Below are 18,149 nucleotides of genomic sequence, written 5' to 3' on the forward strand. Positions count from 1 at the left end.
GAGTGTACTGCGCTCCTCATGGGAATGAGCTGCAGGAGCCTTCATACTGACACTTTGCTGCAAGAAGGAATCGTTGCTGAAGGGCTCCAGACTGTATCCATACTGAGAAGTCATCCAAATGCTTTACATCTCCTTCTGTACACACAGTAACCAGAGTACCAACAACAACAAAAGATGTATACTGTATTCTTGGCTTTTTCTTAGAGCAACCAACTAAAGTTCTCCTATCCAAGCAGCATACGGTGCATCAAAAAAATTGGACAGATGTGAATAATTAATGTGAGTAAAAATAAAGGTTTGTGCAATTTTTTGGGGCACTCAAGTGCAGCCCTGTGCACGGTGAGAAAGAGCAGCAGTGATGCAGGATCTGTTCTAAAGACATCCATGTACACAGTGCGGCACAAAATCTGCACAATTCGATGTATATTTGAAGAATGTAAAGCTACATCTGCCAGTATGTATCTGTGAAAATATGAAATGTGGTTTTGTCTCATAAAATCTGTTCATCCCTTCATTTTGCTATTGTCTTTTTTCCCCCTCTGTAGGTGTGAACACATTTTTTATAGATCTTCACGGCGCATTAATATGTTCCCGATAATCTTTTCTGGAATTCTGACACAGATTTGATGATTGCTTTCAAAAATAAATCCTGGACCTCTTCTTGTTCTAAGATACTTGATACATATTGACTCTGTTTGATAAATTGCACTAAAACAATGCATCTTTTCTCTTATATATTATTACAATGCAATTGTATTTTAAACCAAAACAAGACTACAGTAACGATTCAGCAGACACTGTTTCAGGTAGTCTAGTTTCACCAGAGAACATGCCCTCTGTGACATTATAGTCTAGGAATGAGGAGTGGTTAAATTAAATGGATCTTGACCTTTGCTCCACTCCTTCCTCTTCGGTCTGTACCTGGGTGATATACAGCCTGTGACAGGCAGCCTTCAGGCCTTGGAATCTCTCTCTCTACATATATATATATATATATATATGATTATTTTTTGTTTACTTTTGAAATAAAAATGCATATTCGGTTATTTTAAAAACTCAATAAAGGCTATTTCGAGATTTTTAAGCTTGTTTATCTGACTTTTTAAAATAATATTAGGCATAAGCTACTTTTTCTATGTGTTGCCACAGCTCTGTAAACAATCCAGATGAAGTGTCTTTTACAATTATATATAATATTTTCTCAAAAGTGTTCTTCTAAAAAGGTGAACTCTACAATCCGGCGCTGACGGCTTCACGTCATCTAGTCCTTACCTATCACGGCTGGAGAGGGGGCGTGGCCTCGCTTTGCTAAGACGAACGCAGTTTAGCCAGCTAGCGAGTTAGCTTCCTGGAAATGGCCAGCTGGGGGAAAGTTACCGCTCTCCTGAGGGGTGTCTTGAGGAGCCCTCGATCTCTGAAAACCTTCGCACAGTACCGTACTGTCGGTCGCGGCATTGTGGCCTCTGTAATTGGCACCGGGGTTGTCTATTATTACCGGTATCATGTAAACAACAGGACTCTGCCCTTCGCCGTTTATGCTAAGGAAGAAAAAGTAAGTAGACACTTCAGAAAGTTTCTGTCGTCAAAATTCACCGCAAACGAACAGTACCGCTCATATACCTGTCTGTGTTCCTTTAAAGTACGATGTTTCGTAATTACAAGTACAAGCGACACAATAATGTTAGTTGGATATCTACAAAAAGACCGTCCAAATTCATAGTGTCAATTAGTGCCCCCTAGCGGTGCTCACTGAAACTGTTTGTACTTATACACAGTGAATCTGTTCGTCTGACTTATTAGATATAATTTAATAAAATTAATTTTTAACTAACCACTCATTTGTCCATTTAATCATTAAACATATAAAGGGAGGTGCTGTCGAACATGTGTTCTGTAGCTTACATTGGTGTTTGTGCTCCTTGTGCTGTTGCAGGAAGATGCAGCTCCCCAGATGTCTGCAAGGAAAATCCGCTTCATCCAGTTTGCCTCAGTCGTCCATGAAGAGGAGCCCTACATGACCCCCAGAGACTTCCTATTCTCTGTGATGCTGGAGAAAGTTGATCGTAAGCAGCTCATACAGCGTACAACATGTCAAACAGCTCAAAGCCTTCCATAATCTACATCCCTGTTCTTTCTTAACTAAATATATATAGGATGTAATTTGCCAGGTCAAATGGTAGATTTAACTTTGCTAAATACTTTTTCATCCCCACTATGTGTCATGTATCTCAAAGAACAGTGCCCTTATTTTGTGAATCTTTCTAATGCGAATATAGTGAAACTTAAACTGCTCATGTTTACTGTGTTTAACTAATAAAAAAAAATGCTGTGTGTGTGGGGATGGGTGAGTGTGGCCTATGGTGTACAGTGCTTTCATGTGTCAGTAAGACTGGACTAGACCATCTGTATGTATCCAAACCCAGACAGACCTCCCAAACATTTCAGATCAGTGGCCGTGCAGCAGTACGAGAAGACTGAGTGCAGTTCTGACTGGGAAGAGGAACCTCCATGTTCCCACAAAGCAAAACAGAGTAGTTTGTTGTGTGCATGGAACAACTTCACGTGCGCGGCTTGCCTCGTGCCTGTTATTGAATAATTTTGTGCTGTTCTGTTATCAACACATCTTCTCTGGTTTTTGCAGGAAAGCTGCAAAAGAAAATTTTAACCAAACAGGTACATTAACTTCCTAGCAGTGTGTAACCTGCACATGCAGACTTTTCTTTAGGCTAATGGTTCGTTTTATCCCGGCAGGATGTGAACGGTATGCTGGTGGCTGCCTCTAAAGCTCGTGCTGGTAATGATCTCTTCAGAAACTTGGGAGACAAAGGTAAGTTCTCAAAGGGGACTGCAATGCCATACCTTTTAATTGTCAGGTGGATCATCTGTTTAAATCCTCCCCCCAATTTCTCTATTCACTATAACACCAGAATGATCACCAGCTCCTTTTATCATTTTTTAAAGGTGTTGTTGAGCAGTAGTTCTCCAGGTTTTTCAGAAGTCTTTCAAAAGGTTTTCTTTGGACATTGGCTGCTTTTGTCAGTCATTTTCAGTCCAGGGCTCGTAGCTGATAATTTTTAGAGAAACGTTTTTACCCTCAGCTGTAAAAGAGTGATGGGGCATTGTCATGAGTGTGTGAATGCAATAACTCAAGAACAAGGCGTAGGATTTCAAAATTGATGCATCTATTAAAAACCTCAGGCGTTTTGGAGGATTTGTCACGTTTTGGGGCTGCATGTCAGCCATGGTGTTCATTTCACTGACTGTTTTTCCTGATGACAACAGGACGATAACTAGATAAAAATGAATGCACAGTGATAAAATGTGTTGTCTATGATTAAAAACGAGATGTAAATGTTCTGGAGAGACGAGATCCAATCAGAAGTAATCCCGGGCATTAAGGTTACAATGTCTACAAACTCTGGTTTCATCTTATGTTCTGCATTTGCTTGCATGTTTGCACGTTTCAGTAAATGGCCTATTTCCCATTTTCCTTGCAAAATATAAAGAAAATGAGAGGTCCGCTTTAACCTGTCAGCAGACCATCAACAATCCACCTTTTCATGTTTAATGATAATCCTCTTTGTCAGTGTGTCCCCCTGTTTGTTATCTGAAATGCAGCACAGTGTATTTTATCTCTCACAGGTTTGATATCCTACACAGAGTATCTGTTCCTGCTGTCCATCCTGACCAGTAAGTCTCTCCAATAGTCCAAGCTCCTGCAGGAGATATTGTGCTGACTGGTTCACTCCATTCTGGACTGTTTATTTCTGATACTCTTTGTCTACATGACATAACTACATAACTGCCCTACATTGTTATTGCAGAGCCGCGCACTGGATTTGATATAGCCTTCAAAATGCTCGACATTGATGGCAACGAGCATGTGGACAAAAAGGAGTTTTTGAAAGTAAGAGCTGTGATGTGTTAGGATGTGTTGACAATAAAAGCAGAAGTAGATTATAACAGATCATAATGAAGCAGTAAATTCATGGGCGGACTTATTATACAGGAATATTTGTTCTAAATATCTGTGTGCACTTAATTTCAAACTGTCGCCACTTTTAACGCTTCCTCATGTGCTACAACTCCTGCAGTTGTAAGTATGAACCAAGGCACCACGTGAAGGTGAGGGAGAGCTGTAGCTGCTCGAGTCTTGTGTTTTATCTGTCGCTGCTTGAGTTTAGTGGATTTATTTAAAGTCACCTGACTTTTTTTTTTTTTTTTCTTTGACTTTTCAACCAGACAGAGAAGATTTGTGTAGCACTCAGGCTTAGAACGATGGGCTTTTGTTTTAGACTGCATGTTGGCACGTCCTTCACCTTGTTATAGTTTCATGTTATGACTTGGTGAACAAGCCAAAGGCATTTAGTGAAAAGTAGAAGTGCATGGATTCTCATCTGCTCTGGTTTCTATCATGTGATTACATGAAAGCCACATCTCTAACTTGATAAGTGAACTGTACCACAGCTTTATATTTGTTTGGACTTGTCTTGTGACTGTTGTAAAGAGAAACCCCTTTTCAAACATGCTGTTTTTTATTTGTTTGTTTTTTGTATTGTCTGTTTGATAATGTAGGATGTTGCTCACACTTGGACAGCCAAACATTTTCAGTACAACTAGTTATTTTGATTAACTGGTTAACTTAAATTTAATTTATTTCTTCTTTTTGTTGCTGAAGCTCAAGAAAATCATGGGAAAAACTAAACTGCGAGCCCCGATAGATACTACAGAGGTGAGTGTTCATTGGTTGATGGGCTAGTTGAAAACATACAGGCTGATAACACTGGCCGAGGACCAGAAAGAATCATCTGTTTTCAAAAGTTTGCAGAAAATTTTAAAATACATGGTTGATTTTACACTTTTACATGCAAAACTTATAATTTTCACAAGTGCTCAATGTGTTTCCCTCTGGATGCACGGCATATGTCCATTCAATATTCAAACACGTCAAATGTGTACAGCTATGTGATACTCACAAATCCTGTCTTTCCAACAGTATGTGCTTCCATTCTCACCAAAACACTATGAAATCAGATGACTCTTCTTGACACACTTTGTATATTACTCTAGTTCTACCTCAAACATTAGCATGTTTTGTTTTGGGGGTTTTCATCAGTATTATGGTGTCATTTCTGCCACTTCACTTTGAATGTTAACACACATGATGTTGTTGAACACTGTCTGCATGTTACCCAGAAAACCACAGAAGAAGGAGAAGGTGTGAACACAACACTACAGGCCTACTTCTTTGGAAGGAAAGGGGACAACAAGTTGCAGTATAAGGACTTCTGCCGGTAGGGATACCCCCTAATAATCACAGTCATGTACTACAGAGCACATGACATTTTCTTTTTCATAAGTAGCAGCTCTGTATACAAATTTTACAATGTAACATTTCTGTCTTTTTGAAATCTCAGACATTGTCAATATTTGAATCTCACCTGTAAGGGATGTAGACGCTCCCTAAATCCTTTGCATGTAGAAATACTGTTTGAACATGTCGTTAGGCAAAGGCAAGGAAAAGAACAGTAAAGCTCATATTAGGCTTGAACTGCTTTCTTAAAAAAAAAGGAGAGAGAAAGAAACTTAAGTTCTCCACGTGTTTCAGGAGCACACATTCTTTCTGCCCAATTTAACTCATCCAGCCAAAGGAGTGTTGAGCTCATACCATAGCGAGATAGTCGTCATCTTTCCATCTATTCGCAGTTCATAAGAATTTTTGCTTCTCCGATAGCTTTTGATCAGATTTTAGTGACACGTGCTAACAGTGATTACCTCATGGGTCTTCATTCAAACTGGGGTCAAGATCATATTTGTCATTTTCATAGTACAACTCTAATGCATACTACATAATGCTCGGGTCTTATTTTCTACAGTTGACAGGCTAACAAACCCTCCTGTGTCAGTGGCAGCTGAACTTCATTCGACCATGGCCTGCAATGACTTTGCCAAATTCTTCACTGAAAAAATCCAAAAAATTAGACAAGCAATTGGTACATCAACAGCAGATCCAGGATATGTACTGTGTCCACCAAAAAACTGTTTAAACACCATGAAACAGTTTCAACCTATTAACAGCAAAGACCTGGAGGACATCTTAGGTCAACTGAACTCCTCCTCCTGCTGTTTAGATGTCCTGCCAACAAGTTTTTTCAAAAAGGTCTCAAAGAGTTTAGAGTCAGACCTGTTACAGATCGTCAACTTTTCTTTATTATCAGGTGTGTTTCCAGAATCACTAAAAACTGCTGTAATCAAACCTATACTGAAAAAGGACAATCTTGACAAGACACAAATGAACAACTACAGGCCGATCTCAAATCTCCCGTTTTTAAGTAAGATCATTGAAAAAGCAGTTTCTCAACAGCTCAGTTACTTCTTAAAACAGAATAATTGCTACGATGCCTTCCAGTCAGGTTTTAGACAGAACCACAGCACTGAAACCGCTCTGACCAAAGTGTTTAATGACATATGTCTGAATACAGACAGTGGAAAAATGTCAGTCCTAGTTTTACTGGATCTCAGTGCAGCATTTGATACAGTTGACCACAACATATTACTCAAACGACTGGAGAACTGGACAGGTCTTTCAGGAACTGTACTAAACTGGTTCAAAACATACGTAGAAAACAGGAAATACTTTGTATCAATAGGTAACTTCACATCTGAGCAGACAAGTATCACATGTGGAGTTCCCCAAGGTTCCATCTTGGGACCCCTTCTGTTTAACATTTACATGCTCCCACTGGCACAGATTATAAACAACAACAAAATAAACTATCACAGCTATGCAGATGACACACAAATATATATCACAATGTCACCAGGAGACCGAGGCCCTGTACAGGCTCTTGGTAAATGCATTGAGGAAATCAATGACTGGTTGTGCCACAATTTTCTCCAGCTAAACAAAAACAAAACTGAGGTAATAGTCTTTGGCGCCAAAGAAAAACGATTACAGGTCACCAGAGAACTTCAATCTATACACCTAAAAACCACAAACCAGGCGAGAAATTTGGGTGTAGTGATGGATGCAGACCTAAACTTAGAAAAACACATTAAGACAATAACAAAGTCAGCTTACTATCACCTCAAGAATATTTCAAGGATAAAAGATCTGATGTCTCAACAGGACCTGGAAAAACTAGTCCATGCATTCATCTTTAGTAGGCTTGATTACTGTAACAGCATCTTTACAGGTCTACCTAAAAAATCAGTCAGACAACTACAGCTCATTCAGAACTCTGCTGCTCGAGTCCTCACTAAGACCAAAAAAGTGGACCACATCAGTCCAGCTCTGAGGTCCTTACACTGGCTGCCTGTCCGTCAGAGGATAGACTTTAAAGTTCTGATGCTGGCCTATAAAGCTCTGAATGGTTTAGGACCAAAATACATCAATGACCTCCTGACCCAGTATGAACCATCCAGATCCCTCAGGTCATCTGGATCCGGTCTTTTATCAGTTCCCAGAGTCAGAACCAGACATGGAGAAGCTGCATTCAGCTTTTATGCTCCTTATATCTGGAACAAACTCCCAGAAAGCCTCAGATCAGCTGAAACACTCAGTTTATTTAAATCCAGGTTGAAGACTCACCTGTTCTCAGCTGCATTTGAATAAAGCACCAAATCCACACTTTAAGCTTAAATTTCAAAACTTACATTTAACTACTGATTTTATCTACTGTTCTGATTTTATCTGTTTTGATTTTATATACTGTTTGTTTGTTTGTTTGTTTGTTTGTTAATTAGTTAGTTAGTTTATTTGCTTGTTTTATTCAATTTTAAATCATGCTTTTTATTTGTTCTTGTTTCTAATGTCTCTGTAAAGCACTTTGAATCACCTTGTTGTTGAATTGTGCTATACAAATAAACTTGCCTTGCCTTGCCTTACTTAAACTGACCAAATTCTAACTTCTGAACAATATTCAATGGTTAACAGAAGATTCCTTATCCAGCTACCCATCTTCTTCCACTTATTAAGATTCTTCATGGTGATAAATCTTATGTGTTAACCTCCTAGGACCTGGTGTCCACATATGTGGACATCACATTTTGAGTTGTCTAAACCAGCGGTCCCCAACCTTTTTTGCACCACAAACCGGTTTAATGTCAGACAATATTTTCACGGACCGGCCTTTAAGGTGTCACGGATAAATACAACAAAATAAAATAATATGACTGAGACAAAAACAGTGGTATTTTGTAAATATAATAATAAACGTGAATTCACTGTGTAATTGTGTAACTTCATGAGCACCGTCCTCCTGAAATGTGCCAATAACATCGAGAGTAACATCCTCATCTCTGCCCCTTAATGCTCTCTGGTCGCTATGGTGACGCGTAAATATTTCTTTCAAAATAAGACACACAGCTCCAACACGGGAAAAGACCCAGGGAAACAGAGTTAACGATAAAAAACACTGAAAACCATAAATTTCACGCCCGAGCCTCAAGTCTCACGGCCCGGTACCAAGTCTGTCTGGACCTTTCTGGCATGTTGTCATGTTACTTCTGACTAACTCAGATACTTTTATATGGTTGTGAAATACAGCCAACCAAATGACCAAAAGAATCTATACTTCACACATTACAATCACCTGTGAATTTTGATTAATTATGAGCCAGATGTGCTACTAAGCCACTGATGTTCTGATATAAATCTGTGTATTTTGTGGGGTTTTCCCTGTTGACCTTTTCAGTTTCTCTTTACTTGACCGGTCCACTGTGACTCCACTGTAGTCTGTGCTTTGAGTGGTCCATAACTAGAAAGGTGCTGTGACAGGCCAGCCAATCCCTAATGGAATAAGGATGTAGCAATTATGATTACCTAACTTTATGTAGCTGTACTTGAGGCTGAGGATACCAGAAGACCTCACTGTGCTGAATTTGTCTTTACTTTATCACTCCACTGTTACTTTTTGTGGAATTTCACCTTTTTATATAGTTGTTTTCTTTTTCTTTTCTTTTTTCCTTTCATTTGAATATAAAAATGTTGGACTTCACTGTGTGGTCTTCACCTGTGTCGCTGGCAAACCTCAGCAGGAGAACACTGGTGGGTCAGCCTTCTTTGTAATTAGTCTTTGTTGTTCAGGTTCATGGAGGACCTACAGGCTGAAGTCCAGGAGATGGAGTTTCTGCAGTTTTCCAAAGGTATGGACACCATGCGGAGGGAAGACTTTGCAGAATGGCTGCTACACTACACCAACGAAGAAGACAATGAAGTCTACTGGGAAAACATGAGGAAGAAGATACCTGCGGGTCAGGTACAAGCACGCTTCCTCCACTCGGTGCCGTCAGAATAGGATTTGTTGTGGCCTGAAAGTCAGCTGTCATGTTTTCTTTTGTAGAGTATCGCATTCGATGAGTTCAAAGCCTTCTGCCTGTTCACCAACAACCTGGAAGATTTTGCCTTCTCAATGAAAATGGTCACAGAAGCCAACCGTCCTGTGGGCATGGGTACGGTTTCTCTGTCGGTTAGATCAGTCTGTAGTTTTCTTCCAATCTTCCAGACATAGATTTATTTATTTTTTTTCTTCTCCCTACAGCCCAGTTCAAGCGAGCTGTGACGATTGCCACAGGCCACGAACTCTCCGAGAACGTGCTGGACACAGTGTTTAAGCTTTTCGACGTAGATGGAGACAACTGCCTGAGCCACAAGGAGTTCATTGGTGTGATGAATGACCGAGTACTGCGGGGTCTAAAGGTACTCTCCCCATCTTCTTAGACTGTTTTGTGTCCATAAAACACTGACTTTTCTACTTTGTCACCATGTTTAAGTGAAGTGAATGCCTCTCTCACCTCCATGTGTTAAATATAAAACTGTAAAAGCCTGATGTGTGGGTACAGATATAAGACACTTATCAAAGATCGTCAGTGCTCCTCTAACTGTAGTGTAGATCACACTGAAGTACACAAACACTAAGGCACATCGTTAACTCATGTCATCCATGTGCAACATTGTCTATCACTAAGAACTACTTACTTACACAAGTTTATTTAAAAAGGGCACATGAACATATTAGACTGGACTGTTAGCTTTTGGTTGCCAAGGTCCATCCATCTCAGGGTCTGTTCCAGTTGTTCATTTTGTTTAAGGAGTGAAGTGACGCTGACGTATCTGTGCAGCCATAAGAAGAAGTGTTTGAATTCTCTGAATACTAACCAAGGCGCTTCAGTGCTTACTTGCCGTCCCAGAATTTATAGCGACAAATCATCCGACCATTCCTGGAAACGATCAACTAAAACAATAGTGGCATACATCTGCAAATGTTCATTAGAAGCATAACCTGCTAAAATGTTTTGAATTTTCAGCAGCAGTCTGTTAACTCCACTGTCGAACTCTGAACGTCGCGCTGCTGTAAGAAAATCTGATTCTCGTCCAGTTGCTGCCTCGCATGAAAAACGTAGATTTACAAGCTTTCTGAATCCAGATGATGAGCTATGTTACTGATCTAATTCCGTTCAGGCTTCTGTAAAATTCAGTTAGTAAGCTTCATTTTCTATTGCTGTTTTAAGGATCATCATTAATCATTTTTTTTACTTTTATTGAGCCGGCCATAAATCTACTGAATAAAGCATCGTGTGAAATGGTGCTTAAGTCGATTAACTGCAGGATCTGCTTTCAAAATATTCTGGCTTCACTGTTGTACAGACAGCCGAGGAGACGGTGGAGCATTCCAGCTCTTCTGGCCAGCCTAGGTCAACTTTTATTTTTAGCAGACATGAGTGTGTCTCATTTAACTAAGAGTTGTATTTATTTTCCTTACATAAACTGATTCTTATTGCACTCTATACAACATGTCACATTTACACAAGCACTGTCTTCTATGCTTTTAAGTGCTTACTAACTATCATTCACACACCGATGGATGCCCAAGGATATTCGGCACACAGACTGGGGGAGCCAGGGATCGAACCTCCAACCTCCCGATCAGTAGAGGACCTGCTCTATCTCCTGAGCTACATCCACCCCTTAATTAGCTAATCAAAGCGAGTTAAAGTAGTGGGCACACTGCTCAACATGTCATATATTTACATCCTAATTGGTGTCCCTGGGATTACATGTACTGTAGAAACAACTGCCATCATTTGACTTTAATCATGGCAAAAATACAAATTGTTTATTAGCAATAGATATTTTACATATCACTCCTAGGCTGCATGCTAATGCTCGTCTCCCAGAACCGTTGGTGTGATGCACAGTGTCTTGCCCTCAGGTGCAGCCTCAAAATGGCATCTCTGGCTACTGGAAGTGTGTGAAGCGGGAGACCCTGAAGGCAGCCCAGGAGGCCCTGGTAGACGGCGGGTGTCCCATCTGAAGCACTGATATGCACCGTGATCATGCTCACCACTTCTGTCTTTTCTTCAGTTGTATGAATGAAATGAATAACTGCATGTAAATGAATATAGGTTTATACCACTGTCTTTGTAAAAGTATGTTTACAGCTAAACACATTTTGGTTTGATATTAGTTAAAGCTCTTTGGGTTTGCTTGTGGTGTTTACAATATTACATATAATTGTTTGGTCAAGCATTTTATCCTGTATGGCTGATCACTATTAAACATTCACATGCACTTAAGGAGCAGGACTGCAGTCAACATTTCCTGTAAAAGTGACTTATTCATGAAAGTGAGAATCCTGGTTGCACTGAACAGTGTAACAGATTAGAGGATCCTGCCATGAATACACACATTTCTCATTTTCTGTGCACACTAGTCAGAGTGATTTATTCTCATGGACACAAATGCAAATTTTTACCAGTGCCAAGAAGCTGGCTTGGTTTTTACATGTACTTCTTTTTTTACTCCTGAGCATTAATGTGGTTACCAGAGATCAGTCATGTGAGTAAATAGTGGGTAAACAGCAGTCTGGCATAAATCACTTCCAAGATGACAGACATGTGTAATCTGTCTAATGTCACATTCTCAACATGCTAAATAGCAGCAACTATTTGTTGTGACTGCTGTTGTTTACCGGTGACTCACCAAAGCATTTTACAGCTGAGTGCGCACATCTCGAAATGAATGTCGGGCCTCCCACTTTCAACAGTAACAGAGCAGCTGCTATTTACTTAAATTCTGGAGTAACCAGCGGGGTGTACTGTGAAGTTAATGGTTTAGCTATGTTGAAACTCCGTTTTGTGTCACATAAATGGCTTTTTTACCTGGCTAAATCAGCAAGGTGTTATGTTTGGAGTTTCCATATGAAATGGGTTGGAAGCCAATATTACAGTATGTATTATTAAGCACAATATAGAACGTCTGCTGGAAAATGTTTTATATACGCAAATTGTATTTTGCTCGTTTGTGTTGTTGTGTTTGCACATCTCTGTTGCTTGTGGGGCTCGCACACAAGAATTTCACTCGCATGTGCTGTGCCAGTGTGCCTGCACATGTGATGTGACAATAAAAGTGATTTGATTTGATTTGTTGTACCTAACTAAAACCACTCAATGAAGCATAAACTATGCATTCCATTGTCATGGGAATGCGCATGTATTAATTTGGAGATTCAGAAAACATGTTTTGTTTATGGTATATATATATATATATATATACATACAATTCACTACTTTGATATTAAAATGTATACACTTTAAAGCTCCAGAACTCCAGCTGTCACCTTAGAAACGAACAGCACCAAAGAGCACACTTGGCAATTACAATTATTAGCTTAAATGGAAATTTTTTACCGCATCTATGCACTGAATTACCAGCACTGTTTTAGTTTTTATATTCTTTATAGATTTTAAACAACCACTGTATTATTGGCTGATAATGTCTCTATCACTCAGCGATCATTTTGTGGGGAAGAACAATCACATGGTACATAAAACACCCCCTTTTCTATGTGTGTGCCCACAGACCCCGAAGCAGAAAGCACAGCCCAACAGATAATACCACCATTGTGGTACCCAAAAGCCTGGACGTGTTAATTTCATTCGTAGTACACCCCTCAGGCTGTTCATACTACTGCAGCCAGGTCACCTAAGTGCATGTAAATACACATTGTTCAGTTTGTTTACAACCCTGCTAATAGTGGTTTGTGGAAAAGATTCTAATCATGCCAGTGAGCTGGTGTGGGATTTCCCTATTTTTCCTGTCAAAAATATTTATCTAATAAAGTTTTATATAAATGCACAACTGAGGCTTCCAACGGTCATTAGTAGAAAAGCGGCAAAGTGACTAAGTTTTAACTACATTGTCATTTATTGTAGAATTGACCTGTTAAGATCACATGAGTATGTGGGTTAACCATTGAAGATTGTGATGCTAATAATTTTACCATACATAGAATTTAAAAAGTAAATAGACAAAACAAGCTTACTTGCATGATAGAAGAACTAATTAGTGACTGATGCCAGGGTTATCAGTGAATACAGCATACACAGCTACAATACAATAAAATTACATTGAGCATGAAGCCATCTTTGGTCTTCTCATCACTATAAACAAATACATAGAAATTTGTATTGTATCAAAAATAGAAATTACATAGCCATATTGAAAGAAAATTCACATTTTTGACACACAATATAAAGAGAATAACAAGTGACGTATTGTAAGGTTTACATTTTTCTCCCCTTGGCTTTAAGGACCCAATGGTTTTAACATTTTTTGAACATTCGTTTTTAAAGAATTGCATCATTCTGTCAAACCATGTAAAAAGTATCCTGCATCTGTGTCAGACAGGATGCAAAAACCAACAACAAAAAAAAGATCAGATTGTCATTGTTAGGGGGGGGAAAAAAAAAAAAAGTGTGTGCTTTTAATCCTGGGCTTTTTGAAATGAGGCCTCTACCACACTAGGAAAAAAAATAAATAGATTTTTTTGGGGGTTTTTTTTGTTTTTTTAAAAGGATGGAGAGAGATTGGGTCGAGACTTGATTCGATCACGATGCAGCCCCGATGCTCAGACGTTTCCCTCCTCTCGTGAGTGAGTCTTGTCTCGAGTTACCGGTCTTTGTGTAGTGGTCCTCCTGGGCTTCAGAGTTATTTGGCTCTTGGAGGCACACATGATGAACTACAGCCAAAGTGGACCTCTGCTTGAGATTATAGGTAAGTGCTTTCACTGTGTTTTAATCCACTGTGGAAAAAGAAGAAAGCCATGTAAGAATATCAAACAGCAGAGTGACACAGGGATTCTTTGTCCCACAGCTCAGACCTGATATTGAGATGCATCTAATACATACAGGTAACTCCACATTCAAAAATATTCTCCTCACACAGTAACATCAAGAAGATATCTGATATCATTCTAAAAGAGAACAAAGAGGCTAAAAACATTACAAGGCTCATGTAGATGAATTTTTAAGAAACAAAGTTGTGCCACAGATGGTGTGCCCCCACAGAGCCCTGCTCACAGCATCATGAGATTACATGAAATCTCCAATGAGACATCAGGTTGTCTAATGCCTAACATACACTAACACTGAAATCTGGTGCCTTCTAACATCTAAAGACAACTTATCAGAAGTCAAAAGTTTTAGTCATGTATTATTCCATCACTTTTGATTCTGTCTGAGCTCTGGCCAAGTCATATGAGCACCTCAGACCTGATGATGGGAGTGTGCCACAACTTCAGCAAAACTATCAAGTCGTCATAAGGAGATTTCATCCATTTCTAACACTGAAATCACTATTGTAGCAGTTTACACATTTGCTTAGTTCAATTCCAGCCAGAGACTAATACATTTTCGGGTTGCATGTGGCGTAGTGACCCCTCGTGACAAGGAAGAGTTGAAAGTAACTCAACAGTGTCACTGAAATCATCAGAGAAATTGGCTGGGCAAAGCTAGCACCTACAAATTATTTTTTTTCCCAAATTGGTCAAAAAAACAAAACAAAAACCTTGTCTGACATCTACCACCAAAGATATTCTAATTTCTAGAATAGTGTTGAAGAAATATTAACACACAAGTTGTTTAACAAATGTTTATATATAACATTTGTTAAACAATTTGGGCTGCAGTTACCCTATTTAATAAAAGCACATGTGAAACCATATGCCTGCACTTGTCTGCCATTTTTATTTATTTTTAACTGCTTTTGATAGTTGCTTTAACACTCGCTGATAAAGTTCTGCTATAAAACAAAGAGGCCTGCTCCTCTCAGGTTTTTCTCACCATTCACTGCCAAAAGGATGGAGGGTCAAGGGTCGTTCTCCTTCTTTACTGTCACATCTCCTTCTCCAGCTAGGATGGTTGAGATCTCACCCTGCATGAAGGCCCAAGGCACAGTGGATCCGGCCAGGGGGCAGCGTTCTCCGCTGGGGCAGTAAACCTCTCCTCCTTGACCTTGGCTGCGGATGAACCCTCGGGTGCAGGGGAAGCAGAACTTGTGGTGCGGGACTGAGGGACACTGGACAAAGTGAGTGTCCTCCAGGCGCTCTCTGCAGAGGGTGCAGCAAAGCAGGGTGCCTGGGGTGCTACTTGTAGACTCCCCAGTGTTTGTGTTGTTACTTTGTCCTCCAGTGCTCAGACCCTGCCCTACAGCTGCCTGAGAGACTGAGGTGGAGGGAGTCGAGGGGCTGCTGCTGCTGGGGCGCCCAGCTGAGGAGGAGTGGGCTGTGGACATACTGGGGCTCTCTCTGGCCATGTGACTGGAACTCAGGCCATCTGCCACTCCCATAAGTGCTGAGATGGGTGAAGGCTGGTTGTGTAGACGAGGTGGGCCCTCTTGAGGTACAGCCATGCCAGGAAGAGGTTCCATGCCTGAGTACGTGCCCCGGGGCCAGGGCTCCCTCACAGGGTGTTCGGCCCTTCCCTCACTCTCTCCGTTCTCAGAGCCTGGAGAAGCCTTTCGGCGCCTGGTGGTGCCCTTGGCTGGTCCGGGGCGTCCAGGAGCTGCCAAAGACAGCACTGGGTCTGGCTGTGGCAGAACCTCTGGGATTGGAGGCTCTTTAAACATACGCACACCATCATTCAACAGCTCAGACAGCCCACGCCAGTCTCCGGTGCCTTGCCGTTTCTCATATTCCACGTAGCGCAGCCCAGAGTTTACTGCCTTACCAGCATCTTTGGCGGAGTCACGGAACATCTGCCTGACCAGATCTGGAACTCCTGAGTAGATCATTCCAGAGCCAGAGGGATACTCCGCGAACACCCTCAGCTCAAACTCTGGAGTAGCGCTAGCATCAAAGGCCAGAACACGCCCCATCAGATTATGGTCTTTCCTGAAGCGCACATTGAAGGGGACACAGCTGCTGAGAGCTACCAGCACATCCCGAACTGCTTTGGGACGGTTAGGCCAGCCTTCCACTCTACTACGAGCCACCTCATTCAGTTCAGCCATTACTTCACTGTTCCTCCACACTGCCGGATCTATGCCCACTAGAGTAGAAGTGCTAGGTCCCATACCCAGGGACACAGCCTGTCTTCTGCCACTGTCGCTTATTATGGGGCCAGCTGAGACGGCAATAGGAGCGGCCCCAGCTCTCGTGCTTGTTAATGGGGTTAAAATCCCATGAGAAGCTGTTGCTACTAGCCCCTGAGCTATCAAGGCATGGGGTATGGTGTTATGAAGACTAGAAACTACCCCAGGCATAGCCCGACGAGTGTTCGGGCTCTGTCGGCTGCCCTCTGACAAAGCTACATCTTCAGCTCTATGCAGACCATTGGGGAGGCGAGAAGAAGCCCCATACTCACCCCTCCCCCGGTCTACACGCTCTCCGTGATGCCGCCCCGCTTCAAGGGGCCCAGCAGAGCTGGGTTTGCCCTGCTGTGGACCAGGGGACCTGCCGTCTAAAACTCCGTGAGTGCTCTTCAGCTGCCTGGCAGTTTCAATGAGGAGTTCTATCCGGTCTGCGCCGTCGTAGTTGACACAACCCCGGCATACAGCTTCGCTGAACTCCCACAGCATAGCCCAAGGCATCTTGGGCAGGTCGCAGAGGTAGCACCATTGCCGTCTCGAGGAAGACTGCGAGGCGGAGGACATGTTGTTTACAGGCCCTCGACCAAACTTTCTTCGGAGGCCTACACGTTACGGACTACGTTTTGCAGCGATTCTTCAGTCCTCCGAAACCATTCGCCACATACTGCGGATTTTACAACAGAAAATAACAAAAAACTAAGTTCAAAATCCGACTACTGGCGGTAACATTCAAAACTTAACGACGTCTTCTTTCTCGTTTGTTCGTGTCAGCCTGTGTGGAAGGAAGTAAAATGTTATAAGACACCGGAAACACCTACGCGGCCAGGGCTCAGAGCACTATGGGAGACGTAGTTTCTCTTTAAAGCCATTGTTTCTTATTTTCTAGATTTTTAATATTAAATTTCTTTTGAGCAACAAAGTAATCAGACCACATAGAAACGGAACAGTTGTAAACAATTAGTAAAGGGAAAAATTCAGAGGGACTACTTTACTGGCGACAAGATACATAAGTAGCGGAGATACTGACGCTAGTCGGATGCGTTTTTCTGTGAAACCTCAGTTTAACTGGAGCTGGTTTGTTTTGGGATGGGAGACAGAAAACACGGCTTGTGTTGCGGTTACTTTGATTAACAGAGGACAGGCAGTCTTGGTGCTGTAATGCTGGAGACATATGAGAAATATTATATATATATACTCCACTTCCTGCACAGACGTGACAGTTTCAAACTCAGCTTCACTGGGATGATGAGAGGTCACATAGTGAAAATCTCCAGTGGGAACGATGTACTTTGCATTAAGATTCGTCTCTCTCACAGTGGTAACAGGGAAACTGATTCTTCTACAACATATATATATATATATATATATATATATATATATATATATATATATATATATATATATATATATATATATATATATATATATATATTAATAGAAGAATAACTCTGGAGAATAATCTTATAAGGACAATAGAAATAGGTTTGCATTGAACAAATCGCAGGGTATATTTTTCTATACCTATTTCTTGAGATGTATAAAAAGTTACAATAATTAATGTTCATATTATCTATGCTCAAAGTTCAAAAATTATGTCAGTAAATAATCCTTGTGAGCTGAAAGCTGATTGTTTTTTCTGTTGTCAGTGAGAGTGGATATTCATATGGTCTCAGGTACACAGCTCTGAGTAGCAACTTTGCCCACCTGCAGGGCAGTTAGGACAGGCAGTAAGAAAGATGCACTAGGTTCCTTCAACCTAGCTGTCTGAGGGAACATTACA

At 40.9% G+C, this 18,149-nt stretch overlaps 2 protein-coding genes across 2 annotated transcripts; one reads left to right on the top strand and one right to left on the bottom strand.

The window, feature by feature from the left end:
- Positions 1 to 1,298: 1,298 nt before the first annotated feature.
- On the top strand, positions 1,299 to 13,205 carry micu2 (mitochondrial calcium uptake 2). Its single transcript, XM_085288242.1, has 12 exons — positions 1,299 to 1,552; positions 1,934 to 2,063; positions 2,642 to 2,673; positions 2,752 to 2,827; positions 3,643 to 3,690; positions 3,825 to 3,907; positions 4,679 to 4,732; positions 5,197 to 5,294; positions 9,089 to 9,260; positions 9,345 to 9,453; positions 9,543 to 9,700; positions 11,214 to 13,205. The coding sequence occupies exons 1-12, from the start codon at positions 1,355 to 1,357 to the stop codon at positions 11,313 to 11,315; spliced, it is 1,260 nt and encodes a 419-aa protein (XP_085144368.1). The 5' UTR covers positions 1,299 to 1,354; the 3' UTR covers positions 11,316 to 13,205.
- LOC146565241 (interferon regulatory factor 2-binding protein 1-like) lies at positions 13,185 to 17,184 on the bottom strand. Its single transcript, XM_085288241.1, has 2 exons — positions 15,124 to 17,184; positions 13,185 to 14,084 (listed from the first exon to the last, which is right to left on the bottom strand). The coding sequence occupies exon 1, from the start codon at positions 16,931 to 16,933 to the stop codon at positions 15,149 to 15,151; it is 1,785 nt and encodes a 594-aa protein (XP_085144367.1). The 5' UTR covers positions 16,934 to 17,184; the 3' UTR covers positions 13,185 to 14,084; positions 15,124 to 15,148.
- Positions 17,185 to 18,149: the final 965 nt, after the last annotated feature.

This window comes from Mchenga conophoros, linkage group LG10 (assembly GCF_057382185.1).
Source record: "Mchenga conophoros isolate Kocher_MC1m ecotype Shallow Benthic linkage group LG10, M_conophoros_male_GT1.1, whole genome shotgun sequence".
Classification (NCBI taxonomy): domain Eukaryota; kingdom Metazoa; phylum Chordata; class Actinopteri; order Cichliformes; family Cichlidae; genus Mchenga; species Mchenga conophoros.